The 27,116-nt window shown below is 52.4% G+C and overlaps 2 protein-coding genes across 6 annotated transcripts in view; both read right to left on the bottom strand.

Moving 5' to 3' along the window:
* INTS3 (integrator complex subunit 3) overlaps positions 1–27,110 on the bottom strand; it is a 46,951-nt gene extending 19,841 nt beyond the window's left edge. For 3 of the 5 annotated variants that reach the window (XM_026080882.1, XM_026080885.1, XM_026080884.1), the window contains exons 1-12: positions 26,818–27,110; positions 22,453–22,536; positions 21,102–21,185; positions 15,372–15,485; positions 14,990–15,074; positions 12,960–13,026; positions 8,759–8,903; positions 7,644–7,773; positions 4,185–4,282; positions 3,078–3,269; positions 1,926–2,013; positions 1,282–1,361 (exon numbers count right to left, since the gene is read on the bottom strand). In XM_026080882.1, the coding sequence (XP_025936667.1) occupies positions 1,282–1,361; positions 1,926–2,013; positions 3,078–3,269; positions 4,185–4,282; positions 7,644–7,773; positions 8,759–8,903; positions 12,960–13,026; positions 14,990–15,074; positions 15,372–15,485; positions 21,102–21,185; positions 22,453–22,536; positions 26,818–26,922 (1,272 nt within the window). In that variant the 5' untranslated portion in view covers positions 26,923–27,110. Of the gene's footprint in view, positions 1–1,281; positions 1,362–1,925; positions 2,014–3,077; positions 3,270–4,184; positions 4,283–7,643; positions 7,774–8,758; positions 8,904–9,049; positions 10,204–12,959; positions 13,027–14,989; positions 15,075–15,371; positions 15,486–21,101; positions 21,186–22,452; positions 22,537–26,817 lie in introns of those variants that run through there. The other 2 variants (XM_026080883.1, XM_026080886.1) reach the window with 2 other exon arrangements.
* The window catches only part of NPR1 (natriuretic peptide receptor 1), a gene marked incomplete at its 5' end in the record, with an annotated part of 10,986 nt that continues 10,946 nt past the window's right edge, over positions 27,077–27,116 (bottom strand). Inside the window, one exon of the mRNA XM_026080903.1 lies at positions 27,077–27,100. Coding sequence (XP_025936688.1) covers positions 27,077–27,100 — 24 coding nt within the window. The remainder of the gene's footprint in view (positions 27,101–27,116) is intronic.

Here is a 27,116-nt window from a genome sequence, read left to right as displayed (position 1 = left end):
ATGCCATGAAAAGATCCCACTTCCAGGAACTCCATCAGCCCTCCCTGGGACCAAATTACTGGAATCGGCACTCTTGGCACCACCGCTTCGAGGACTGAGGGGTACAACCAACTCTGCTCCCCACGATCTCTGCCCAAGGAGGGCCTTCCTTTGAAAGGGAGATGGGTCTGACTCATCCCCAAGCAGGGACTGCTGCAACGAGATTCTCTTTACCCTCAGGGGATGAAATTGGATGAAGGCCAAGCATTTCATTAGGTACTAAAGGGAACAATTCAGAAGCCCTTTTCCTACTAATGCTCATCATTCTGGAAGGATTTATCTGCAGAGCTGGGAAGTCTCATACACATTCCCACAGTGGCATTCCCATTAATGAATGACACATGGGCCCAGTGCTCAGAGCTCTAGAAATGGCCCTGGATTTATCAAGGTACCATGCAGGATCATCAAAACCTTTGGTGCCCAGGTTTAAGAGGCAAAGAGTTTAGATGAGTGTCTGCAGCAGTGTGCCTGACTATGCTCTTGGCAGAGCAGCGAGGGGAAAATCCCTCCTGAATTTAGCATAGGCAAAGGGAGGTTAAAAGGGCTGTCTCAGGCTGCCAGGAGATAGTGAGCTATTCTGCAGGCTATTTTGCAATCAAGAGGCTCAGGGCAGAACAGACCAGATGACGCACCGAGGAATGCGGAAAAAAACAAGGGGGAAAAACATTTTTCTTGCTCTAAAGAATGGGCAGTGAGGTGATACTATTTTTCTGCTCAATATCACTGTCTCTAGGGATTTACATAGTTCCCTTGCTGTGGGACAGAGCAGCAACTTGCCTTTGCCCTAAAAGTCTCTGGTGAGTAAAGACATCTGTCTTGCCTGAGCGTGCATTATCGGTGCCTGCCCTTCCCGACCAGCTAGCACAGAACAAGGGGAAGTCTGCAGGGAGCGGACTACGTGGCTGGATGACTGCTACCCGCTTCTGTTTTGGCACAGAGGGAGACACTGACCCTCACCAACGCACTAGAGCACCAGTGATGAGCAGTGGAGAGCGCTCGGAGAGCGTGGCTGAAGGCTCTGGCTGCAGGCCCTAAGGGAGCACCTCCTGAAAGATGGCCTGCTTGGCTGTTTCCCTCTACAGTGTCCTCTGCTGACATTGCTGAGGGGTCTCTCAGTCCCACCAGTGGCAGAGGGACCGTGCGGACCCCAGTAGTTGCTTTCACAGCCTTCATCCCTCCACYCCAATCATGCAACCAGTTTGGCAATGCAGGGAATTCCCTGGAGAGCAAGGGGTAGCTCACCCGACACATGAAGTCCAGCAGTGTGGCGGTGATGGCAGGGTGAGGCTTCATGGAGTGATGCATCACAAGAATGGCAGGCTCTGGAAGAGAGAGAGCAAGGAGCACCATGCTAAACGCCTCAGASACACCCGCACCTCCTGTACCCCCTCTGCTCCCACAGACCCAGCCTTCTGCCTCYAGAACATCAGGAAGAACCCCCTTTGGCTCCTATACACCCTGCCTTCGTCCGGCTCCCTCCACTCCTAAGTAACACCYAGGCTTCAAGCAATGGCCAAAACCAGGCTCCCTGCAGGTAGGAGCTACTAGCAATGACCCCAGCTATACCACTCCTCTTTCATGTGCCCCGAGCCCTGGGATGGGAGCACACAGCCCTGCCTGTCCACAGGAAGGGAATGCTCTGGGGCCAACCTCAAGGAAGATGCTTGCTGTTACCTCAGAGGTGAAAGCCACAGTTAAAAGTGGCTCCATCAAAACAGCTCTCCTGCCAGCTTGCAAACCCCAGAAGTCCAGGGCAGGAACTGATGCTCTTTGGAGACAACCTATTTGGCTTCCCCACCAGATCCCACGATCTCTACCAGTTCTGGAAGCCATTAACCCTTTCTTTTGACTCCTGCCCATTCAGGGAAAGGCTCCCCATGGAGTACCTATATTCATGATGCTGTCCTTCTCAGGGTTGAAGAAGAGCCAGTCATAGAATAGGGCAAGTTTGGCATTTGAAGCAGCAACGTTGGACTAGMAAGGAAAAAAAAAAAATTTAAATTGGCTGTTGAGTATAGATCTGAGCACTGCTCCCTTCTGCATGCCCAACATACTGGATCCTGATACTGCCCTTTTATGGGACAGAGAAAGCCCAGCTGGCAGCTGGGGTGAAGGAGAGAATGGATGGACACACGTGATGCTCTTCCCACCACCACGGCAGAGATGGCAACTGATCTCAGAGGTACCTGCTGCTGCTGAGCAGGGGGTGAGTTTTCAGACAGGGAGGAAAATTTTAGGGCAAACCTGCCTGCTTTGAAAGTAGCTCCAGCCAGGGCAATATGTAGAGCAGCAGAGGCCAAGGCAGCCCTAAGCCTGGGAGATACAAGCCATGTGCTCTGCTAAGCGGGGCCTGACTGCAGCTCTGAACCGGTTATAATCAGACCCTGCATATCACTTGCCATTATCTGTTATGCTTTCAGGGGCACATGAACAGTCATTTCCTCTCCAGTTTCTGCTCTGTTCTGTTTGATAACTGCTGTGGACTGCAGCACYGGGTGGGATAAGGAATGACTGGCTGGGAGGAGGCAATGGATGTGAGAGCAAGGCTGTAACGAAGCCTCTCATTGCATGTGCTCTTGCACCCCACTTGGACAGGRGAGGCCCCAAGGCTTGTACACAAGCCACAAACATAAAGCAAAAATAAAGGGCAGGACAGTACTTGGAAGAGAGAAAGTGAGGTTTATGCTGGAAAAGCAGATCCCAAAGGATCCAATGCGCAGCAGAGCCAGGACTAAAATTCAGGCACAGAACAAAGACCGATGTCCTAACCGCTGCTCTGCAATTCTCTCCTTCAGCCCAGCCAATGAATACTTAATCCCAGGCTCCCCAGGAGCTTTCAGCACCAGCAGGTTACCCACTTCCCTGCAAGCGAACAGCTCCCAGGCAATTACGTGACTCCCTCTCAGACTTGGCCTGAGTTTGGGAACTACAGMTTAACGGCTATTCACTTGCTGGAACTAGGCACTAATTACAGAGTTGCTTCCCGAGCTGTCAGGCAGCACAGGCCCCTGAAGGTACCTCTGCCTGTCACGACTCACCGTGCAGGTGGTGAGCAGCCACCCAATGATGGCCCAGCGCGGGAGGATGTCGGAGCTGAGCACCTCATTGGAGGGGTGGACCACACCACAGATGTAGCGTATGAGGTCACAGCGCAGGGACTGGCTGTCGGGGGTGGACAGATACTGTCGCTGAAACCAGTCCTGGTACCGCTTCTGCTGGCCAAACCGGACCTGAAGGAAAAGGGAAAGACACAGGTTCTGCTCAAGGCTCAGAAGCATCTGATTTGTCAAGGGGAGGGTTTGGAAAGGCTGTTAGAACCAGCGTCCGCCATCCTAAAGTTGCCTCTTTACGGCAGTCTCTGGCTCATGCCCTGCTCCCCATCAGCCCCTTGTTGGCAGCATCTTCAGAGAGACCAAGGAACCAAAAAGGCCATTGTGCGCTGTTCTCACGGAGGGCCTGTCTCCAGCAGGGCGGACGGGACCACCCGCCCCGCACGCACTGCGCCCACGTGGCGCACAGCACAACCCCTGCAACCAGCTTCAGCAAGCCGCTGGGAAGGAGGCCGAGCGAGGCGGGAGCGAGCTCTGCCTGGTGTTTGAACACAGATAACAGTTAACCCTGGTGCTGTTACTGTGCAGTTCCTGGCCTCTCTTGAATACTGCTGCTGTTGTTGGAGCTCTGATAACCCACCACATCGCGGCCATTCAGAAAAAGCACTTGCCTTGGAAACCAGCCAGCCAGGAGCAATGTTCCCCTGCAAAGCCATTTTGTGCCTTTTAATGAATACCRGGGATGTCTCAGGCCCATCTACATCAGCTTCTGCTGGGCAGCCTTTCTCCCTCCTGTGGCCATTAGATGCCAGAAGCAGAGAATATTTGCACAAGTAAAACTTGCTGCCCTCTGCCCGTTGGACTGCTCTTCCCCCAGACGGGGGTGTTTAGCCGCTTACAGCATTTTCCCTCGCAGGGCTCCACAGAAAACTTCACTAGCTGAACGACCGCAGCAGCGGATGTGAGCGCTCTGCCCCCCTCGCCACGCCGAGGGCCATCGTGGGAACGGGACAGGGGCACCACGGGCCGGTCGGAGACGAGTGCCCTCTTCCCCCYGTGTGGGCACAGGACCCCAGGCGAGCGCGAGGCAGTTACCCGTGAGGTCATGAAGAGGAGCTTGGTTTCCATGTCGGGAGTGAGGCGACAGGCCAGGAATTTGCGAGAAGTCCTTGACTGGAGGAGCTGCAGGACACCTAGGGAGAGACAGACAGACAGAGGTCTGCGCTYGCACGGCCCCACCAGGCCCACGGGAGACACAGCACCGGACAGGATCCAGGCAGGAATTCACCAGCATCCTCAGCAAGTTTAGTTTCTTTGCCTGTAGTTTGGAGCATTAAGCTCCCTTGTCCCAAGGCTACAGACATTGGAAAAGGATCAAGATTTTGTCTGGAAAAGGTCTCCTAAAGCATCTCCTACCCATAATAAGTTTTGTCACTGATCACTAATGAGCACATGAAGGATGCCAGGGAGGAGAGCCAGAGCAATGGAGGGAGGTTATGCAGCAAGGCAGTGACAAGATCTGGAGGAGAAATGAGAAAGTCCAGACTCCAGGTCACCGGCTGTAACCAACTGAGCACATTCCCCATCTCTCACCCATTCGCGAGGGGGCACAAAGATGATGCTAGACTTGTCTCTGCTACAGTGAATCCCCTTGCCCCACTGCAGACAAGGGCTTCACACCACTCAGCCTGGGCACTAAAAGACAGGGCCAGCATGAACAGTGCACATTCCGGGCTCTACCAGCATTTAACTCCAATTTCTCCCCTGGATTGAAGGCACCCAACTGAGAAGAGGAAGATCAGACAAAAGCAAAACTGTGCGTGTGCACGTGTACATAAGGGAGGGAGAATGGAAAGGAGAAGGGGAGGTTGCAAAAGCTGCTCTCAATCCCAGACGGCTGGAAGAGGAGGAATTTATGACCTGAGCAGAGAAGCTTTGCTGCTGCTTGACAAGACCTGAAGGATTTACAGGGCAGCCAGCTCTGACGCAGACAGGCAGGCGCCGGGGACACTGCGCGCACGAGGTGTGCTTTGCTCTCTCGTCGTTTGGAAGTTCTTGTTATGCCACACAGCCAGAGGGTCACACCTGGGGGACAGCCGGAGGAGGGAAGCTTCAAAGCAGAAAGAACAGATGCCAGCTCCCGTGGAGCTCAGAGAAAGGGTGGAGCGAACTGCACATCAAGGAAAGAGAGCCACAAAAACACCTTGCTTGTTAAAAGCTCCCAGCGCACTGGAGCTGCCCAAAGGGAAGGACAGGTCCCGTGCCCAGGAGCCACCCTCTGCTCTCCTGCTGCTGCAGTTTCTCCCCCCTCCCTCAGCGCTGCTGGGTCCCGGCCTTGGTCGCAGGACTGGGCAGCTCAGCAAGGCTGACTTAGATCGGTGGTTACAGAGCACGTGGACTGGCAGCTGCTGGAGATAATAGCCACCTCGCAGAGCAGTTATTAGAGGCCCTCAGCAGCAGGCAGGAGGGCAAAGAATCAGTCTTATGGAAAAGGCCAAATGCAGGAGAAACRATTTCAGGCAGGGGACTTTGCAGGCTCCACAAGAGCAAGTGCTAGCGAGGGCTCCCCTGGACAGATCACCTTCTGCTTGGAGTGTTCCCCTCTAGCCCCCAGAGCTAGCTCTGCACGACACAGAGGGGCGACAAAACCCTGACATCGCTCCTCCGCACTGTCAGARGCAGACCGCCTCTCTTTGCAGAGGTCTGCACAGCTGTGTGTGCTGGGGTGTCCCATGGGGACGCRTATTAACACCAGCTGCTCCAGCACTCGGCAGCTGAAACTGCAGTGAAAGTCAGGCTCGTGTATCTACACACGCTATCCAGATGTCCTCCCACCTTTACGAATCGCTGGGCAACGTCACGGGCCACTCGCTGCTTGTGGTGCCCAACAGAAGAGGAGCGCTGGATGTTAGCCCCAACTTAGGTATCATTTTGTTGGGTTATTTTGGCTAAAACTGGTAGCAAAACATGAAATAGCCCTGACCGGCTGCCCCTACTGATGTGGGAAGTAAGTGAAACTAGAGGGACATTTGCTAAGTGCTCAGGACACTCTAAGCATGAATGTGAAAGCTCAGCATTCAACTGTGAAGATCCAGACAAAGCTGAGAAGAGCTTCTAGTGAATTCAGAGCTGGAGGAAGAGGCAGGGCTGAGCCCTGGAAACGTGAGCCTTCCTTAGTTATAGGACAAAATGCCTCCATAAGCCCCGCACGCTAACTCTGATACCCAGACCTTCGTGGGGAACTCAGTCCTTGCAGGCCTTCAGCTGGCAAGTCTCAGCAGAGGCCAGCAATGACAGGAGAGATTCTGAAGATGGAGAAGATGCCAGAGACCAGAGAGCTTAACAAGCATTTAATCAAATGATGTGTTGTGAGTTTCCCTGAGCATAATCCGAGATCTTTAAAGTGACATTAACACGGCCCCTGAGAGGAGAGCGGGCATTTGGGGGGAGGGAGGACACTTTAAAGCCCCACTTCCAAAGGCTCATTAGAATTGATGCAGACAGATAATGGCGTGACAGCCCCTAGAGAAGTGAATAATTTATACCAATAAAAATTATAAATATAACACTCTCTCAGTCAAGTCTATTTTAACCCAGACTTGTGCAGAGATCTCCATAGCTGAGTGTTCCTGCACACCAAGCATGTGAGGCTACAGGGAAAAATAAAACCCCATTTAGAAAGTGTCAATTACTGCAGCTTCTGGTCTTCCTGCTTTAGACTTACAGAGTTTCCCAGAGCTCTTTTCTGGAGAGTCTGGAGAACTCAGACACTTTACATCTTTGGGCTCCAACTTCAACTCAGCTGATAAATCAGGTAATTAAAAAATAACCACAATTATGGAAGTGTTAAATCCAGAACAAGCAATAGAATTCCATAACCCTTGTTGTGGCTCAGCTGCGTTCTCGTGATATGTCATTACAGTTGTATGAAGTATCGTTTTTTCAGGATAGTTTAAAGCCCAGATGCCTACGAGGCCTCTGCAGCATTTAAGGAATGGTAAAAGCTGCCAAGCACCCAAGTTGATCATAGGAGACTGGTCCCATCCCTCCCYCGATTCCTGAGCTCCCTGCAGCCAGCAAAAAGCTGCTTTTTAAGGCATCTCCTAGTTAGCGATGAGAGGGACTCTGGAAGCAGACACGTGGGCCTCGATGCTGATGGAGGTGGGATCACACAGTATAATTATAGCTCTCCGCATCCTCTCCTCTAAGAGAGCATCTGAAAAGAACCCACACACCCAGTTTGTTTTGCCTTGGTAGGGCTATAACGGGGTCTCTCYGCTCTCAGCATGGTCCCGATTCCTGGGGCTAGGCTGGGCATACATGACCGAAGCATCAGCTGCGGCACTGAATTTTCACTTCACCTCTCCCTCCGCCCCTGGCACGGGCAGACGGCCGGCGACGCTGCTCGCATCAAGGACGCGCAGCGGCACAGACCCCCGTGCCASGGTGTGCGACGGCACGGCTGCGCACAGGGCTCCTCTGCAGCCGGGGGGCCCCGGGCGCGCGCAGGGCGGGACGGGAGCCGGCCGCCCTTTGCTCCCCAGCCTTGCCTACCTGTGAACTGCGCGCTGAGCGCCTGCGGGTTGTGGATGATGTCCTTCCAGAGCTGCTCGAACTCGGGTATCCTGGCAACGTTTTGCAGGAGCCTCACCAGATCCCGGCCAATCATGAAGCAGTCCATGAACTTGGGAAAGGAGAGGGAAATCTCATTTACTGTTTACCTGCTCCYGAGCGGGGGGAAGGGAGGGGGCGCTGGGGGGTGGAAGGGAGGAACAGTCAGTCCTTCGACCTCACAGCCGGCTCCAGATGATTCACTCTTTGCACAACATCTAAACTCCTGCCCCTGGCAGCCTGCCCCTCTTTTGAAGCTAGCAGGTTCTAAGAGGCAGGGTGACAGGCGGGAAGGTCAGCGGCTATTTTAAAATGTTCTCTCCCTTGTAAAGCAAACAATCAGACCATAAATCTGACATTTTCTCTCCAGGACTGCAGCCAGTCTCTGAAGCTAGGACTTGACACTTGGTCCTTCTCACCCAGCAAGAAGGGGAGAGCATGCAGCACTCGGACTGGCGGGCAGGGAGCAGCACTGCCCGCATCTGCTACAGAGCCATCGTGGCCCGCGGGGCTAGGACAGCAAAGGCATGGATGCCTGCCTACACCTAGTTTTGGTGGCTTTTACTGCAGGGGACGGACTGAACAGCAGCCTCGAACTGCTATCGTGTTCTCCTCAAGCCTGCCGAAGACACCAGCTGCCTCCGTAAGGGAGGAATTGATATTCTCGCAGCTGTGGGCCAGCAGAGTGTTAGCCATGACAAGCACCGGGGCAYCACAGCCGCTGGCAGGAAAGGGAATGGCTGCAAACCTTGTGGCCTGAATGAAAGAGAGAGACCAAAAGGGGACAGCCCAGCCAAAACAGTTTTCTCCCCTTCTCCAGAGTCTGGAGCTTTTGAACCGTTTTACAGCAGCCGTTCACAACCTGCACCAAGAACAAGCCACTGCTGCCCGCATGGTGCGAGCTGAGCAGCGACTTAGAGAAACCAGCAAGTCTCACACTTCCCGCTTTTCCTACACAAACGCGGCAAGAGGAGCGCAGGCAGTGTCACCACGTGCACAGACACAGGCTACCGGGGGAGCAGAGCCTCTTTTCCCCAGCCATCCCCGGATTTGCTCACCCGTTCACGGAGGAGGGAGATGCAGAAATCCACTTCCTTTTGACGAAGCACCTGGAGCTGAGATGTGCCGTGATGGTCCACAATGAGCCGCAGATACGTGTACACTGCCATGGCTATCAGGATACTGCTCTTCAGCACCCATTCTCTGCAAAGGAAGCAAAACAAAACCATCTTCAGCCACCTGCTTGAGAGAAACGCTGCAAGAAGTGATATAACCACGGAGGCCCAGGCCAGAAGAAACTGAGACACAGAGAAAGGGACACAAAGCGAGCAACGGCAGGGACTCCCAACCTGTTGTGTCATGCTCCAGCCTGGAGATCGTTCATCTGGAGGCCATTCCCCCCTCCACATTTCACTCTGTACCGGCTCTCTGCTATATTTTATTCCATCTCTTCCTCCTCTGTGAACAGTCACATCACAAGCTACCGTCTGGGTTCTCGCACCCCAAGATCTCTAGCGAGGTGGAAGACATGCTTATGTGAAGCGCTGGGTGGATTTCCAGGGTCACAGAGATGTTCGCTGTCACAACAATCTAAGGTATTTGCAACTGCAAGCAATAACGTGTCCAAAGCGAGCACAGGGAGCAGCTGCTCCATGAATAGACTTGGCCTCGACACCAGCACTGAGCGTCACGAGAGCCTCTTCACCGGTTCCCACAGTCAGAACCGCACTGAGCAAGACGCTGCAATGGGACAAGCTAAGCTAGAGGATCTCCACATACAGTCAGGCCCCAAATGCTCTCAGACGCACCCGTGCGAGAGGTATTTTCATGCCCTGTTGCTGCCAGTCAGCCATTGCCAAGCGGATTAATCCAGCAAACATCGGCGGCATCCTGGGCAGCAGGTCACACACGGCAGCTGATAAGGAGACGTGTCAGCTTTCGAGCAGCAGCTCCACGCGGGCCTGGGAAGCAGCTCCACGCAGCCTGCCTTGCTCAGCGGCTYGCAAAGCAGGAGCCTCGCACGCACCCATCAGGTGTCCAAGACACAGGGCACAGCAGAAAACCACTGATTTCCACAGTCGTGGGGTGAAGAACAACGCTGGAGCTGGGAGGCATGGAAATGGCATTTGTGCCTTTTTCATGCCAGCGCAACACGCACTGCTCTGGCAGCCTCAGCACTGGGGGCAGATGAAGAGCGGCCCCTGCCCTGACGAGGCACCAGCACGCAGGGCAGAAGGAGAAGCGCAGTCAAGAGTATCGGGAAGCTGGAAATGCCAAATGGGAGGGAAATGCAAAGAACTAGGGAGAAACAGATGTGCTTGAGAGGAGACCAAATACTAGGGAGATTTGTGAGAGGGCAGACACAGCCACGTAGAGACGGTCTGGAAGCTGCGTCAGGAGAGACACCACAACGCCGCTATGGCTCCTGCAGGGCTCGGTCCCACCTCAGGGAAGGAAGGGGCCAGGGGACCCACTAAGTCTCTCCTGCAGCACGAATGTCTGCTGGCTTTGACCCTAGGTGGGGCAGGCACAGCCACCGAGGGCAACGCAGCTTGCCGAGCTGGTCAGCAGCGCCCTGAGCAGCGCAGGGTCTCTGCACCCATGGTTGGCTTTCTGGAAGCAGACGTGGTATTTTTCAGCCAGCCGGCTTTGGTCCCTGAGCACAGACCGCTGCTTCGGCCCCTGCTCCCCCGGAGCAGCAGAGCCCGCTGCAGGTTAGCAAAGCATTTCCCTCGGCTGCTCCGTAGCTGGTCTCCTGCTCCTACCTGCGCTCACCTGCCGCAGAGGAAGACGCTCCTGCTCTGCGTGGCAGCGTTCCCGATAGCACCCCGGCTGCTGGGTGTGCCACTTCTCAATCGCCCTTATCTAAGCACAACAATAAATATTCTCGGTCCATAAAACCAACCCAGTCAGCCTGTTTTTTTGCGCTGAGTGCTGGGAACGGGCCAGGCCTGCTCGGTGCCTTTAGCATGATTGATAACCCACAGCATCTCCTAGCTCAGCGAGCTGTAAATCAGAGCCCCGCACAAGGGCCATCGCGGCGTGGAGCAGCTGTACTGCCACCGCCACCTGAAGAGACAACAGCCCAGTGGCAAACGAGTCAGCTGCCCTAAATCACTGGAGGGAGCCTGGGAAGATGTGACAAGTGTTTGCTTTCCCAGGCTCTCCGCACTGCATCTAGCTGGATGCTAGGAGCAAATTAATTAGCCGGCTGGGCGGTTTGGCCTGGCAGCACACGGCGCTGCGCAGAGGTTACATCTAGGGAGGATGTGGGAATAATTAAGGCCAGGATCCCGGTGGGCTGTCAGGTCAGCATCTCCCCCTTTTCCCAATGAGAGCTTTGCAGAAAATAAAAATGCTGTCAAAGGGGGTCAAAAGCTACCCACAGCCACAGGATTCATCGATCTGACAGGCACAGAAAATGAAAACACTCGGAGGCAGCATCACATTCGTGCAGCCATTAGCAGTGAGCAGCTAAGTATCATCTGGCCTAGGAGAGGTAGCGGACTTGCCCCCTCTCCAAGGTGAGCAGTGCTTGGGGAGCAGCTTTGCTGTCGCTGTTTTTAATTAAACCAAGCAGTCAACACTCTGAACGTGGAATCAGATCTTCACATGCTTGGCTTTAATTAAAGCCTTGGCTCTCCCCTAATCAAAGTGCATAAATCCCAGCAAAGAGCTGCAGGTTCTCCCTTGGGCTCACTCCCAATCCCCAGCTCTCCTCAGGCTCAGACGTTTTCTCAGCGGCTACGGTACGTACCCTCGACACTCCAGCAATACCTCTAACAAGGGCTGAGCCTTTCCTCTCACATCTGCCACTCTGACAAACTCCTCTCCTCAAGTGACGAAGCTCAGCTGTGATTTAGTGCACTGGGCTTTCTCCTGCAGACCCGAGGCCAGATGTGGCTTTGGATCACAAGTGAGAAGTTGCCGTTTTTCCCACAGTCCAGCTGTTTGCAGTTATTTGGTTGCAAGACAAAAACYGTAACGTGCTTTGGCAAGACGAGCCGTGCTTCAGAGATGCTCTAAGACGTAGATTAGCAGGAACGAGTAGCACCAGCATACAGGCAGACCAAATCAAGAAAGCTGGTGAGGCTTGGATGTGTCTGGGAACAGAGCAGTGGAGTTTAGCACAAATGGAGCTGGACAAATAGTGCAAAGAACCAAAGGTCAGACAAGCCCAAAAGATCTCCAAAGGGCTCTCTCCTTCGTGCTTCCTAGAGCAGACATGTACAGCAGGGGCACTAGATGGCACTCCACAGCAGCGTGCATGAGCACAGTTATTCCCGGAGAAAAATCACTGCTAGGACTGTTGTTAGCTATGGCCAAATAAATGCTTTAACAACTTGATTGTTAACCACAGTAATAAGTGATTTTGGGAGAATCGCTGCTATTATAGACAGTGGTTGGTGAAAAACTATAGTCTATTTAAAAATAATGACTCTGCCCAGCTGAGGGCTGCAGCTAGGAATTTTGCTTATCATCAATTAGCGGCTGCTTTGCCAACAAAGGACAATGCTGAGCCCATAGGACAATACTTCCCAGATGGCCTGTCCACAACAAATTAAAGTTGCAGCCCCAATGAAGCAGGAGCTGTTTAAACACAGGAAGCTTTTTGGGCAATTAACTCTGTCCTACTCCTCCAAAAGGAACACCTCCCCCGCAGCTCGGGAAACTCAGGAAGAAAATATTCCAAGGATGCTGGTCCAGAGCCATGTGTGCTCCTCAGCGACGCAAGGTGACCACTTCTCGCCGTCACAGAGGGTCGGCTGACCCCCTACCACACGCAGCCGTTACGCGACAGCACAACACACAACAGGCACAGGAGGACGCAGGGCAGAAATACCGGTCTAGGCAGACAATCTGATTTGACATGAAGTGCAGCTCCTTTCCAAACCCCGCGGAGGAAGCTTGCTAACAGAGGGACATCAGGACACCCTCCCACAGACAGCTACTTAATTCCGCGGGTTGCAGCAAAAAGGCTTTGAGAGCTAGAATTTTGTGCCACAGTCTGAAAATACATTCGTTAACACAGCAAGGGAACAGCGAGGTCTTTTTTAAGGGAAACCCCATCAACACACTCCTACTCAGCCTGTGGCCACAAATACACCACCCTGAAATCCGCCCCTCGTGCACCTGAGCAGGAACACCCCCCTTTTCCCCAGAGCAGGCAGGCAGAGCGCTCTCTCTCCTCGCACGCCAGGCCACCGCTCCCTCCAGACACTGCACCGGCCTCCACCAGCGCCCCCCGACCAGCCATACCTTTGCTCAGTGAGTATCTCAAGGACATTCTCAGCCAACCAGATATTCTTTGCTGTCACATCCCCGCCTGAAACCAAGAGAGCAATATGGGAGAGAAAAGCTGGTTAGATTAATGGCTGCGGTTTTCTCTGTTGTCAGATTCACCTGAACCACTGACCATTTAAATCCCTGCACCCTCAGTAAAGCAAAGCTAATTAAAGAATTTGCTCCCTGTCTAGAGCACGTACTTGTATCTGGTCCCATTCTGCCAGCCATGTATGCTTGGTTGTTCCTAGATATACAGTTAGCATATTTCTAGGCATAAGCATAGCAAGACTTTTTCTGTTACAAAGATGATCAACAGGGTCTTTACTGCAACAGTACTCTTGGAAAAGAACTGTAATCATCTGGAACAGGGAATCAATAATTACCCTTCTGGAAAGCAAGGGAGAAGCCAGAAAGGGATGAGATTCAGTAGTTAGAAAGAGGCTGGAAGAAGGAAAACCCAAGTGCTTTAAAACATGTCTGGGACAGTAAAGGAAGCAGGTCCAGTATGAAAACACAGAAAACAACAACGTGATACTGTGGGCAGAACAGAGGATCAAGACTCCTCGGTACTGTCCTTGCTCTCACTGATCCATGACATGACCTTGGCCAAGCCCCTTCCTCCAATGATACAGTATCTCACATTTTCAGAAACACATGATCTGCAGACATCCAAGAAGAGGAACAGCTTAACACTCATAGCTGCTGAGCCTACAAAAAGGATCAAGTGTCTGCAAACGGCCCCATTCTCAAATAGGGGCAGGTCCTCTCCACAGCACACGCGTCCCTCCTCTGCAGCACGAAGCTGGAGCCTTTGGCTAACACCACGGGGAGCAGAGGTGGACTCCTGTGGCCTGGCACAGAGAGCTGCCACGGCAGGCAAGCCACTACGACGGGATCATAACAATTAAGGCATCATAAAAGCGGTAAGAAGCGAGACAGCAGCATCCTTCCAGAGCAGAAGGGGCCCTGAATAGGGAGGTGCAACCGAGGGGAAATAAGGGATGCCTTCACCAGCGGTTTTTAAAATGTTCTGTGTTTACAATGTGACAACAGGGCCAGGGCAGCTTGGCTCGCGCTCAGGACTCTGTCCCCTCCCTCCCTGTTCTTCCTCTGCTGAAAAGCAGACATGGCAATTTCCAATCCGAGCTGCCCAGCCCCATGTCACAGATGCATACAATAAAAGCACAATGTCAGGTTTTACTGTAGGACATTAATTCCTCCTTGTGGACGTCAGCGACCAGCACTAGCACTGAATAGAGAACACGGAAGAGGCACCGTTCCTGTGAATCCGGAAAGGCGTGTGCGTGTGTGTGTGTGTGTGTGTGCATGCACGGGTGTGGGGCACTTATGCCGAGGGCCAGTGGAAGCAGACTACAGGCTACCGTGCGGAGAGTCCCAGCTCCCTGGGGGAGTTACTGACCCTACATGGGGAGAAGCAGCCTCCCATCTCGCTGATGAGTTACAGAGGAAAGCTGCAAGCACGGCACTGGCTAACCCACAGGTCAAAGCTGAGATTAAGGATGATCTTGGCGCTCTTGTGCAGCGCTACGCAGGGAGAATCTGGCAGCAGCAGGAACCAATACGCTTCCTGGCTGTTCCAGCAATGCTGTGGCATTTGCCAGAAGCCTCCTGGCTCCCTCTCATGACTCACCCCTTGTAGAGGCTGTTGGGAGCAACAGACTCTTCAAGGCTTATTCTCTGCTTCATCCTCCCTGGAGAGATTTCCTCACCAGACAGGTTGGGACAGGCTTGGTGCCTGCCAGTGAGCCCTGCTCTTCCTGGTGTCAGCTGGGTACTACGCAACTCCGGAAGCCTGCCAGGACCCGGCCGCACAGCAACCCAGGCTCTTCGCACGGAGGCAGGAGGCCCCAGCTCAGACCTACGTGCAGCGCACCGTGAGCCAGCCCTGCTACGCCACAGACAGCGCCCAGCCTGCTGGCACGAGCACAGAGGGGTAGGCAGAGAGGGGTCAGCTCCCCCCTGCTGCCCAGGGCAGAACTCACCTGCAATCTGCTTCATGAACGTCATGCAGACACCATCCGCTCCAAGCACCCCGCTCTTCACCAGCTCCCGCAGCAACCACACCAGCTGGACACACGGAGAGATCAGTGCAGCCTCTGTCACAGACCCTCCCACGACCCCTCTCCCACTGCAAGTTAGACTTCCAGCAATACTGTGGCTTCCCCTGAAGGTGACACCGCCACCCTCCCCTGCTGGGGTTTTCTTTCCAGATGTGGGTCTTTGGCATGAGAGCAAAGAGCTCCAAGGGTACCGACTGTCCCCCGAGCCTTTCATACTCAACCCCGAGCAAGCAGATGCCCTCTGCTCACCCTCTGCTAGGTTAGCGTGTCAGGCGTGATTCTGAGGGCAAGACCCTCTCCTCACCTGGGTCCGACAGGTGTCCTGCAGCTTCAAGTATTTCTCCATGAGAATCTGGTTGATCTTGTTGAGAACAATGTTCATGCCATCTCGGCTCACCAGCGCCAAGTCCCGGTAGCACTGCAGCAGAGAACATGAGCAGGAGATAGTTACAGATGGCCCATCAGGAGCAAAAGGACCCTAACAGAAAACTCGCAACGATTCTTCAAGTCTGACTAGATAACACCAAATAAACTAATTTCAGAGAAAGAACATAAAGACCATCAGACTCCATGGGGTGACCTGAACCAGCATCCCAGGCCAGGCAAAGTTAGAGGGGGAAGGGCCTGCTCCCTTGGGTTTGGAGAGCTAGCTATCCTTTAGGGCATTACAAATGACAACTGGATTCACTGGATTTAGCCCCAGAAACCAGGTGTTTCTCGCTCCAGTACAGATGCCTTTGGGTGGCTGCAGAACAGTATTCCCTGTTCCCTTATCCCAGCCTTCCCTGAACTCTGCCACAGTCCTGGAGAGACCAACACTAGAGAGAAAAGAGAGAGAACAGTTCTTCAGTCCTGTGGCAGGGGAGGGAGAGGGCAAATATCAGTTAGTGAACAGTCACGTCCAGGCTGCTTAAGCCTCCTGCTGTTGCCCATTCCCATCTCTCTGGGAGCAGTGACAACTGGAACCTCACTGAAGACACCCACGGTGTTATTGAATGGAAGCACAACGTGATGCTAGTTAAATATTGCTGCATGGGAACTCCATGGAGATGCAGGAGTGAAGGCAGATTGTTCCCATGCCACCTGCTCCTTCTCACGCCTGTTAGCACCAGACTTCTGAGGTGAACTGGAGCTGAATTCAGAGACCTTCAAAACCAAGCTACTGTGTCAGCTTGTTTCAGGTTAGAAATTCAGACATCCCACCTGCAGTCCAAATCAGCAGAGCTGATGGGGCTCTGCAGCAGGAAGAGGGAACTATAGGCATTGCATCTTAGGAAAGGGAAGGACCTTCTCCACTTYTGTCTGCCAGGAATAACGCTGGCCAGAGAGCAAAGGTGCTGACTCTCCCCTTCCCCTCTGGTATTGGCAGCAGGGGGTGGAGGGTGATTAGGAAGTAATTTGCTAAGTGGTTCTGCATGAATGTTAATTTGTGCCGTTAAATGTCATGATATTCCAGAGAGCAGGGGTCTGGTCTCTGCATCCTCCTTTGGAGAGTTAATGAGGCCTCAAAAGATCTCTTTGATTAGACTCCCTGTGCTCAGGCTCTCTTCCCTCCCTTTTTCATGTAGCACTGGGTTAAAAAAAGAGGGGGGGGRAAAAAAAGCAGAATCCAACAGGTGTAGACTTCTGGGGGTCTTTTATTGCTTACAAAATGCTAAATGAGCACCCACAAAGCAGAGCCAGACCCCAAGCCTCCACACAGACTGTTACGTGGCCTCGCACGTGAGCTCTAATGAGAGCTGAGCACACGCAACACCTCCCTCCACTGCACCAGCTTTTCAGAAGAAACACATGCATCCCCACGATGGGAAGACACATGGGACCAGCTGGTCCAGGACACAGAACGCCAGGAAGCATCCTGGTTGCTAATTCCCCCGATGGTCTGCCCAGACTCAGGTGAAGCTTTACCTCATCTTTTGGAAAATGCTGGTGTCATCAGGCCCCTACACTGCCCGGATCCTACCTCCTCCTGGGCTCGATTACAGGGTCAGGACTACCATYCATTGCCCCGGCATTCCCCCTCACAGCTAGGTGCATTTCTGCACCCTTAGGAATAGCAAAAAGATGAACATGCTTCATCTGAGTGACTTTTCCAGGTGGTCAGTAGCTGCTTCCGCATTCAAAGAATTCACACTTTTCTGGGTGGAACATCTGGCTTTTGGTTTTCTCCCTCACATAGGTAAGGTGCGCCACGTCCACATTTGCATTTAAAGCCACAAAGAGATTCTGCGACACAGCTCTGAGAGCCTGGATTAGTTCCCAACCAGCTGTGCAGATTCCGGCTGTTACTAGCCGAATCCTCAGGAGAAGGGGTGGAACAAACAGCTAGAAGAGACACTAAGGGATTTAGCTTTTGGTTCGGGATTTAAGTCCCAGGAGGAAGGACACCCTAAGCCTATTACCTAAGAGAAGTTTGGCAGCTCTTCACCTTGCTTACTGCACGCTTCCTCAAATGTAAGAAACAAACACTGCAAAAGCCAGAACTCAAACCACACGTCAGATGCTGCTGATGCTTGGCCCGAAGCACAACTGGGCAGAAGAGAACAAACCCCGTTTTGTCAGCGTCACTGAAGTATCGTGTGTCACTAACTAGTTGCCCAGACAGGTCAGACTGGACCCCTACCTAACACCCTCCGGCACAAGGACGGCAGCGATAATTCGAAGGAAGAAAGGTGGTCGGAGAAAATCTCCAGGGCTCCAGTGGCAAGGGAGGGGGGAGAGAACCTGAATTTCTTGATTATTGCCAAGGCTGCAAACAATCCATCGTCTCCTCCCTGCTCTTGGCAGATTGGAGCCACCGCTCGCACAGGCCGTTTAATTAACAGGAAGGAACAAATGATAAATGTTCGCTTTAAATGAGGGAAGAGGGGGAAAAAAAATAAAAGAAAACAGCAATCGAGTGGAGGAGCGAGGCCCCCTCCCGCCAGCACCGGGGCAGAAGAGGCCCACGCCAGCCGCTGGAGATGTCAGGGAAGCAGTCGCGCCCGTCCGCGGGGAGGGCTCCATGCACTCTGATCCCAGAGCAGAGTGTTAATTAAAGTGAGAGGTGCCGGGCGGAGGAGGGAGATCTGACAGATCAGTTGCTGTCACTCTGATATTTGGACATGGCCAAGTGTCCCTCCTCACAGCTGGACAAGTTTAGCACGGCTAATCTCTCCTGGCTGGAGAGTCAAGGCAACAAAGGGGGAGGAGGAGACCCGCGTGCTTCAGCCGATCCTCCGTCCGCAAGGGGAGGGCTGGGCTAGGATTTCTTTCATCGAGCAGCAAGGTGCTAGGGGCAGCTCAAGGTCCTCTCCTGAAGTGGGGGAAAGGGAGGGGGCTGTGCTTTAAACAAGCCCTCCTGGAGGAAAAGGAAGCCGTGGTGCCTCCACCTCCCACCTGAGCACCCGTCCCAGCGACGCGGCTGGGGGACAGCAAGGCCACGGTGCGGGAGGAGCTGGCTCAGCCTGCGGAGCACAGACATCCACTGAAGAAATACAAGATGACCAAGCAGATGGCTCGGGATGCCTCCGCCGGCGTGCTGGGGGACCGGAGCACACGCTGCACACCCCCGCTCAGCTTCGAAGGCGACAAGCACACAAGTACTCTTGAAGGCAAACCCAGCCAGCTGCAACATGCAGCTCTTTGCAAACTGACAGGCTCGAGGAGGAGAGCAAAGCACTTGTGGGTACGCTCAGTTCAGAGCGTGCTGCTGGCGCACACCACCACAGCCTGCTTCCAGACCGACCTCAGAAGGTCGGACCTTCCCTGACACGACGCTCCCGTGCTGATGGCCAGCCAGGCAGAGGTTGTGCATCTTCACCGGTGACCAGAGGTGGGAACTGTTACTGCTGACCACTCTAGGGCTGGGGGCCGCTTGCTGGTGGATGAATAGAGCTCTGTCCTTTGCGCGACGTTTTCAAGGTGCTCTGAAGTGTTTCACAAGGTCCCTTATCAGTCGGTCAAGTGTTAACCCTCTCCACAGGCAGGGAAGAAGTAACTCACCCCCAAAGCCTGGCAGAAAAATCACTGACTGGCTTCCTGTCCCTGCTGTCTGGATACAGGGCAGGTGGCAACAACAGATGACATCAGAGGCCAGCAGACAGGCAGATCCAATTACTCCCTAAGAAAAGTAACGTGCTCCTAGGAGCAGATCTGACAAGAGCAGGAGGACCAGCCATGTCTAATTAACATGGCCATGAGCAGCAAGCATGTCCCCAGCCTGATGTCTCTGAGAGACAGCGTCAGCGCCCGTCAGCAGCTCAGCCGCACGGAGCCAGACCATTCGTCCCCTCGCTCCACTTGCCAGAGGACATTACGGAAGGGAGAACGCGCTGGGCAGGTTTAGCTCGGCCCCTCGCAGTAGGATGGCCGAAGAGCGCTGCGCAGATTGAAGGCTGGAGACTGCTGAGATCACTCAACCTCGGCTTCCAGGGCAAGGAAGCCCCTGTCCCACGAGTCCTTTGCTACCTGTGGGCAGTTACTGGTGTTTGAATATTCCTCACCACATCACAGCCATGGTTCGCCACATCCTAGAGGAGAGAAGAGCCTTTCATTCCTCACGGAGCAGTTTAACCCTTTAGACAGACCATCCTGCACGGTGCTGCTATTCGGCAACAAGAAATAGTCTTTGGCTCCTACACTGTACTGCAGTTTCTTGGAAAGAAAGAGGTGTTCACCAGTGCTCTGAGCCCCATCCAGATTCAACCTGTCTGGGTTTCCAAGCTCAACACTAAAGTGCACTTAGTGCACGAAGCAGTATCAGGCCAGAGTCTGACAACAGCAGGGCTGGGGACTCTGGACAGGATTTGGGAAGGCCTTGAACCAACAGAGAGACRGAACAAAACACAGCCACACAACTGAAGAAAAAACTGTCTTGCATCAGCACAATAAACAGCCAGGCGTAAAGACCTACAGGAGAAGTGTGTTCTGCTTTTAAGGTGTGATTCCTGGGGAACAGAACTGTAACTTCATTGAYGAGGACTGTCCCATCTAGCAATGCCAAGACAGCTATGAGTCCTGGAGTTAATGTGGATCTATTGCTTTGGTGGAGAGAGCTCTGCCCTCACAGCAGTGATTAAATCAAGAGAGAATATTGCATGAGTCACCTTCAGTCCAGCGCCAGGATTTACAGCACATCTCTAATAGCATGCCACTCAGCCACACTCGCAGCCGACCCTGGCAAGTTCCTGCTTCAAGAGAGTCCACTTCAACCCTTTTAAATTCTATGCAACACCTGTCTCCTGAAATGCATCCAAGCAAGGACCCCCCCGGTATCACTCTTCATGCATAGCTCTTCCACCATGCTTTTGTTTTTCCTTTTAGCTGCCACAAATGGATCTGKTTTCTAAAACAAAACATTTTCAACTCCCTGTCAAGCTCTGCATTGTTTGCAGCACCAGTGCCAAATCCAAGATCTTTAGAATACAAAACATTCATCTTCACGTAGGTGACTATTATTTTAAAATCAGAGTTTACAGCATCATTAAAAAGCAATATTTAAAAATTAGATCCAGCCTGCAAAGTTAATAGAGGTGAATTGCAAAAATGAAGTTTTGTTTAGGAATTAGATCTGTTTCTTCTCCAGAGTCTAAATGATTATTTTCCGTAGGCATATACATCTGGCCCCCAGCATGCAAGTCCATTCTGGGCCTCCAAAGGCCAAGGCAGAAACTGGGAAATGCCTTACAGCTTCCTTAGGAATCAGCATTCACCTCCCATAATGAAAAACAATTAATTCTAGGGCTGTGAAAGAATCCAGCCAAGTTCCACTCTCTCGTGGCAGTATCTGCATTCCCCGAGCAGCAGCTGCTGCAGTGCCTGTGCCACGTGGACGTAACAAAAACAGAAGTGGTACAAGCAAAGTCATCGTCCTGCTACAATAAACATTGCTTAGAGTGCTGCGGATTCCAGCCAGGAGGCCTTCAATGCCTGCACGAGACTGAAAGGCTTCTCCAGTTAGAAGCACCTCTCCAAATCCCAGGGCTGCCTGGAGAGCAAAACCTCTTGTGAAACAAACCTTCAGCACTCGCTGACAGGAGCACGTGTGCCTTACCTTCTGTGCCTGGGCGGGTTCAGTCAAGACCAGAGTGAAAAGACCCAGGCAAATCTCCTCGTGTTGGGGGGTTCCTTTACATATCTGAGCGAGAGAAAGCAAGTACCATCCATGAGCAGGTGAGAGATGCTGTGAGAGGAAGGTCAATAAAACATCTGGAGAGGGAAACCCTCCTCGAGTCTACAAAATGGATGGTTAATGGAGCAAACAGCAACCCAAGAGGAACTCACAACAGGATCACAAATGGATACAGAAAATGTAGAGGGTCTCCCTAACATTTTTATCCATTTGCAAAATCCATGCTGCTGCAAACCTCTCACAGGGATTGGCTGGCCAGTATTTTGTATTTAAAAGACATAGTTTAAGAAACACCAATCCTCCAAAGTGACAGAGAGCATTCTAGTGATTCTAGTTGCATGATTTCAGGATACTCGCGAGCATCAAAACCCCAAACAAATTGATCAAGAACACGAGCAGAACCTCTGAGCCCTCTCCTCCTGYTGGGGACCTGCCCAGGCTCTGCGCTATACACAGCGCACATTAGTATTGTTAAAGATCTTTCTACAAGCTGTTCATCCAAATGGGAAAGGATTTCACAAGCTTCAGAGCCCTGAAATCCAGCCTGCGTTGCCCTCCTTTTCCCATTAAGGAAAAGGCAACTTGTACCACTGATCCCAACAGCCTAAGGTGTTCTGGGGAGTAAAAAATGCAACCAACATGCCTGAGAGCCCATTAAGATGTCACCCGACTGTTTTCCTTATACGGTAACGTCAGCAGCTTACTGGCAAGTATTTTAAGACTTTGCAGAGTTAGAAATAAATGCTGCATCCCTCAACAGAAAGAGTGAACCTGCCCTTTCCAGTGGYCTGGAGTCTGGCTGTTTGGAGGCCAAGAAAAAGTTAAGCCGAGCAATRCAAGAGTACAAAAACATATGAGAAATGCATATACATTCTGTAAACATCGGAAGCATGTGCACAGTGACAAAGATCCATGTGTGCGTGCACGACCCTCCTTTCACAAGTACCCATGCAATGGGAAAGAGACACATTCAGCCAGATTTCAGCAAGAAACTGCACTGCAGGTTGGCTTCCAAATATGTTACTAGGCAAGGATTAAAACTATGGTGCTGTTTTGTCTTTTAACTGTAATAACTCTGGGAATCCTTGACAGGTTCAGAACAGTGAGAACCCAGCAGGCTCCATTCCCCAGCCTCTTAATACCTGCCTGTTCTTTGTGCCTTGTTAATGGCTTACATGCCTGCTCTCTCAGAGAGAGATCTGTGCAGGTACAGAATACCATGAATTACTTCTTCCAGTCAAGATTTCTCGTTTCTCCAGGAGATGACACTTACATGAGCATTCAGGGCATCATTAGCTTCCCTTTCCGACAGCCCGTTGGTCAGCGAAGTCACGATGCCCACGCATCTTTCTAGTCTCTGAAACGAACAAAAACCAAGGTCACAAACTTGAAGCACGTCCTCTCAGGCACAAAACACAGCACAGGATCCTTTGAGCCGGAGATCCAATTTGGAAGCCTAGTTTTCCAGAGGTGTTGGGTACCCGCTCTCGAAGAACAAAGCTCCTTTGGAGCCTTGCCTGCTTGAGCAATAGCTAACAACCCTAAAATAACTCAGCAGTTTTGAAAATCTTGCCCCTGTTTATTCTTGCTGACATAGAAAGAGTGATAGAAGAGCCCTAAATTGGTTAGCAAAGAAGTTACAAGTAAGGCAGTAACAGCATCCCACACAAACACCTAAACAGACAGAAAAAAGCCAGTGATGCAAGAGACATTCTCAGCTTGTGTCAAAGCCCCAGAACCTCTTGCCAGTTGGAGAAGCTGCTGCCTCATAAATGTTCGTTTGGGTTTTAAATGCTCTGCTGACACTGCTCGAAGAGCCAAAAAATAAATATGGTATTATTCCGTGACACTAATATTGATGTCACTTGGATACAAGGCCAAGATGCATTCGTACAGAGGCTGATTTGAAACGGGGTTGTCAGTCCTCACTCTGAGAGGAGAGCTGCACTCCGAGCTGGTGAGCTTTCTCTGCGAGGGAGCCACAGGGCTGCGTCCTTCCCCCACGACAGGCAAGCTAGAGCCTGACGCTGTAATTCAGCGGCTCCCAGGTTCTCCGCGAGACCCAAAGTGACAGAGAGCATTCTAGTGATTCTAGTCGCATGACCTCAGGATGCTTCGTTACTCGTGGGCATCAAAACCCCAAACGAGTTGAACACCGGATCTTCACCCAGACCCAACATGCTGCTGTACCTGACCAATATTTCTGACTAGCCCAGCACAGGAGCTGCAGGCCCTCTCTCGCCTCCTACAGCACATGCTGAGCCCCTCATTAACGACTCCCACGAGGTTCCCTGTAGGGGAGGAAGACGGCTCCAGCTCCCGCAAGCACTGGCTGGGAGAACACAGGGGAGGCAGGAGGGGTTAGCTGCCCTTTCTGCATAAAAGCTGTGGTCAGTGCCTGTGCCGACAGAAGCAGGCGTGCCAGGATCACGCTGAGGAAGGCAGGGCTAGCTCAGGCCAGCGCGTTACCCGCCACCTACCTCTTCACCGAAGGAACGGGCAGCCACGCTCAGAAACGGCTACCTCCATAGGCGGGCAGGGCCCCAGAGGTAGCTCGGGACCAACTCTGGTGCTGGGGAAGCGCGAGCAGAAGTGAAGTGACTCTGAGCCATTAAGTGCCATGAATACACGGGAATGCCGCATCCCCTCCCGCCTTCCCCTGCGACCTCACGGACAGGGACACAAGCGCAGTACGGATACGCAGGCTTACCACAGGCTCTTGAAGCAGCGATGGCACCCGAGAGCCTGCAAACGGGCGAAAAGCAGCGTTCCCAGGCTGTCAGTGCAAGAGCAACTTGACTGCACAGCTGACGCTGCAGGGCTCCTTTAATTCTTGCGTCTTATTCTCACACTACAACTTACACAGCAAGATGTTGGTCTAAATTTAACTCTTCCATAAACAGGTACATTGCCTTGGAAGGGAGATGTGCCCTGTCGGCTGTTCACTCCTTCTTTGCCTGTGCCACAAATGCCACGCAAGAGCTGCAGACCTGGCTGGAACACTTCTGCCTCTGCAATGACTGCAGGGTCACCCGCTGCCCAGAAAATGAGGTCTCACTTTTCTGGAGTTTCCTTGGTGCCCACAGTTAATGGTGGAGTGACCTGCCTGCTTCAGGCAAAAGCACCAAATGAAGTCTAAGACAGGCAATAAGCAGGTTACAAGGTTATTTCTACAGAGTCGCTTCTTGATTAAAATGCAAACACATCACGCTGATTAGGGAACTGATTAGTGACTCCTTTGCATATCAAAGGGGCTGCAGCGATGAAGCTATTGAGAAGGGGGTCAGCAGTTCTGTGCTCCAGGCGATATGAAAGAAGATGTGCTGGTCAGTAACGCAGAGATAATGCCTTTGTAAAACAGGCTTTGTTCAAGACAGAGCAATAGCATTATTAAAGAGCAACGGGGCAAAATCCATGAAAATCACAAATCTAAGGCAGATGAATTATTTGAAAGAGAGGACAAGATCCAGCAACTGAAAAAGTTAGAAAAGTTCCAGTGAGAAGTAAGACAACTCGTTGGCAGACAATGCAGCCAATTAACCACCAGAAGAGCTTTGCAAGGAAGTTCATCATCACATAACGTCTTTGCCCCGAGACCTGCCGATGGACATACTAGATCAGTTTTTGGCATTCCCTTCTTGGGATAAATGGGAGAGGCACAAACTCGATCCTGCAAGGTATGCAGTTTATTTGAAAACAGTATGCCTACCTCAGAGCAACTTTAACAGCTCACATTCCAGTAACAAGCTCTGTTGCCTCTATCTAAATCCACAGCAGACCAAGACAAACACTTGTTTTTGTTTTAGCTTAACACCTAGTATAAGATATGTTTTGATGAGATCCAGTCCTTCCAGTCACCTCTTTCTCCCCCAAAACAGAGGTGTTCAGCCTATCGTTACAAGCAACTCTAACCACTGCTAGGGGGAACGACCAGAAGAGGTTTTTTCTGAGCACGACGGTCTGTTTACTTCAATAACTTAATGCACAGGGAACGCACAGTTTTTCCCATGTACAGGCTATTTCCTGTTTGTGAGAGTCTTACACAAACAAGTGAGCAAGGAACCTGAAACCTGTGACAGCAAATCCATCAGCACATACAACACTCAGGAGCATAATTAATACCTGAAACTACTTTAAACTACTTTCTTCAACCAGACTGGACTTTTTGTTGATAGTATTGCTTTCCAATATTTTAGCTGTTTAAGAAGGAATGCCACCTAAAAAACAGAAATTCGTTTCTTCTCGACAGTTTTCTCATCCTGATTCTTGGGTTTGTGAACTTGACTGGATAAGTCATTTCACCAGCCCATCGCTCCATCTTGCTTGCTGAGTYGGGGCAATTCCTTCCTAGACCTGTGAGATTTTGTAGCTGAACAGATCTGCGGTTCCTCAGAGGAAAACCCTGCAGAACACTACTTATTAGTGCTGTGGGTATCCCAGAAGATCCACTTCGGAAGTCCTAGGCCAACTTTCAAGCCCAAGCGAACCACTTGGCTGTGCCAGGCACACAGAGTTACACAGGGCCGAAGTTTGGAACGTTCTGTTCAGACCTGGACAGGACCCAAAACACACACGGGGACCGCTGAGCGCTTTGAAGGAATATAAATACACTCCAAATGGCAAAGGACAGCTTCCAGACCTTGAGACCTAGTTATTCCCGTTACCATCCTGTTTTTCTTCTATAATTGAAATCCAGCACAATTTTTGTCCACTGCTTCCAAAGCTCCAAATACATCTGTTTCCATCACACAGTAAATAATCAGTTTCTCCCACAAGTCTAGGAGCTCAGGAGAGCCCAGCTGCTCCCCTGGCACAGGGGAAGTTTGCCCTGCAACAGCTTCTTTTACAAGATCCCTGAACACTTTATTAATTTATCCTGCGAGACAGGTGTAAGTCAGTGTCACAGAGCAGCCCGGGGAGACCAAGTGATGCGCCCGCACTCAGGGAGCTCCCCCGGCCCCTGCTAACCCTCTTCCACAATTCCTCAGCACCAAGAACAGATCCCAGTTGTCCTGGGGAGATCCCAGCCCTCCCCACCTGCTACAGAGCAAGCTCCCTTTCCATGGCGCAGGGAGAAAAGCTCAATGGGAACTAGGATAATGCAGTTGCACGGTTTTATAATTTGGGGCCTGTGAGGCCTGAGAAACACCCTGATGGTGGATACAAACAGCTAGCAGGCGAAAAAGTTTTCCAGCTGTAAGAAAGATGAATCCTGCCAGTGCTTAAGCATGAAACAAGCTTCACAGCCCTGTTCCACGGCCTCCGCTCCACGTACAGGTTGCACACGTCCGCGCCTCCGCTCTACCCAAGCCCAGCTGCCGCAAGGCAGGCAGAGACCCAGGCCGAGAGGACGAGCTGGGGGCTAAGGCRCAGCAGAGGCAAGTCAGGACACCGTCAGCGGCCTCTGCGCCACGGCACCCGATCCGGGGAGCCTGGCACACACACGCACACGACAGGAGGCCTGCGAAGTGCTCGCGGCATGCTCCCTCCCGCAGGGAGAGGCGAGGGGGGCAGCCGGCCCTGCACGCCGGGGGGACGGGCCTGCCCTGCCTTCCCCGGACCCCTGGGCATGGCCGTGTCCTGCCAAGCCCCCAACCCTCCCCCTGGAGCCTCCCCAGCCCGAGCCCCGTGCACCTACCTCCTCCAACTCATCCTTGGCATCCAGAAGAGTGGAGACCAGCAACTTCCCTCCTCCTCCTCCTCCTCCTCCTGCTGTTCCCCCCTTCCCCTTCTGCATCTCCATGGCTGGGGAGGGGGGGAGGGCAGCCCCTCTCCAGGGGGGCTTGGCTTGGGGGGAGCCCCCCCTCTTTGCCCCCTTTGCACGCTTGGCAATCCCCCCCCACCCAGCTCTTCCTCGCTGGAGGAAGGGGGGGGCTCTGTGAGAAATCCCCCTCTTCTCACCCCTGGGGCTCCCCCAGCTCCTGCAATGGGGGGGGG

This window comes from Apteryx rowi, unplaced genomic scaffold (assembly GCF_003343035.1).
Source record: "Apteryx rowi isolate R43461 unplaced genomic scaffold, aptRow1 scaffold_530, whole genome shotgun sequence".
NCBI classification, from domain to species: domain Eukaryota; kingdom Metazoa; phylum Chordata; class Aves; order Apterygiformes; family Apterygidae; genus Apteryx; species Apteryx rowi.
Note: the sequence above shows the minus strand (reverse complement) of the source record. Positions and strands in the feature narration are given on the sequence as shown.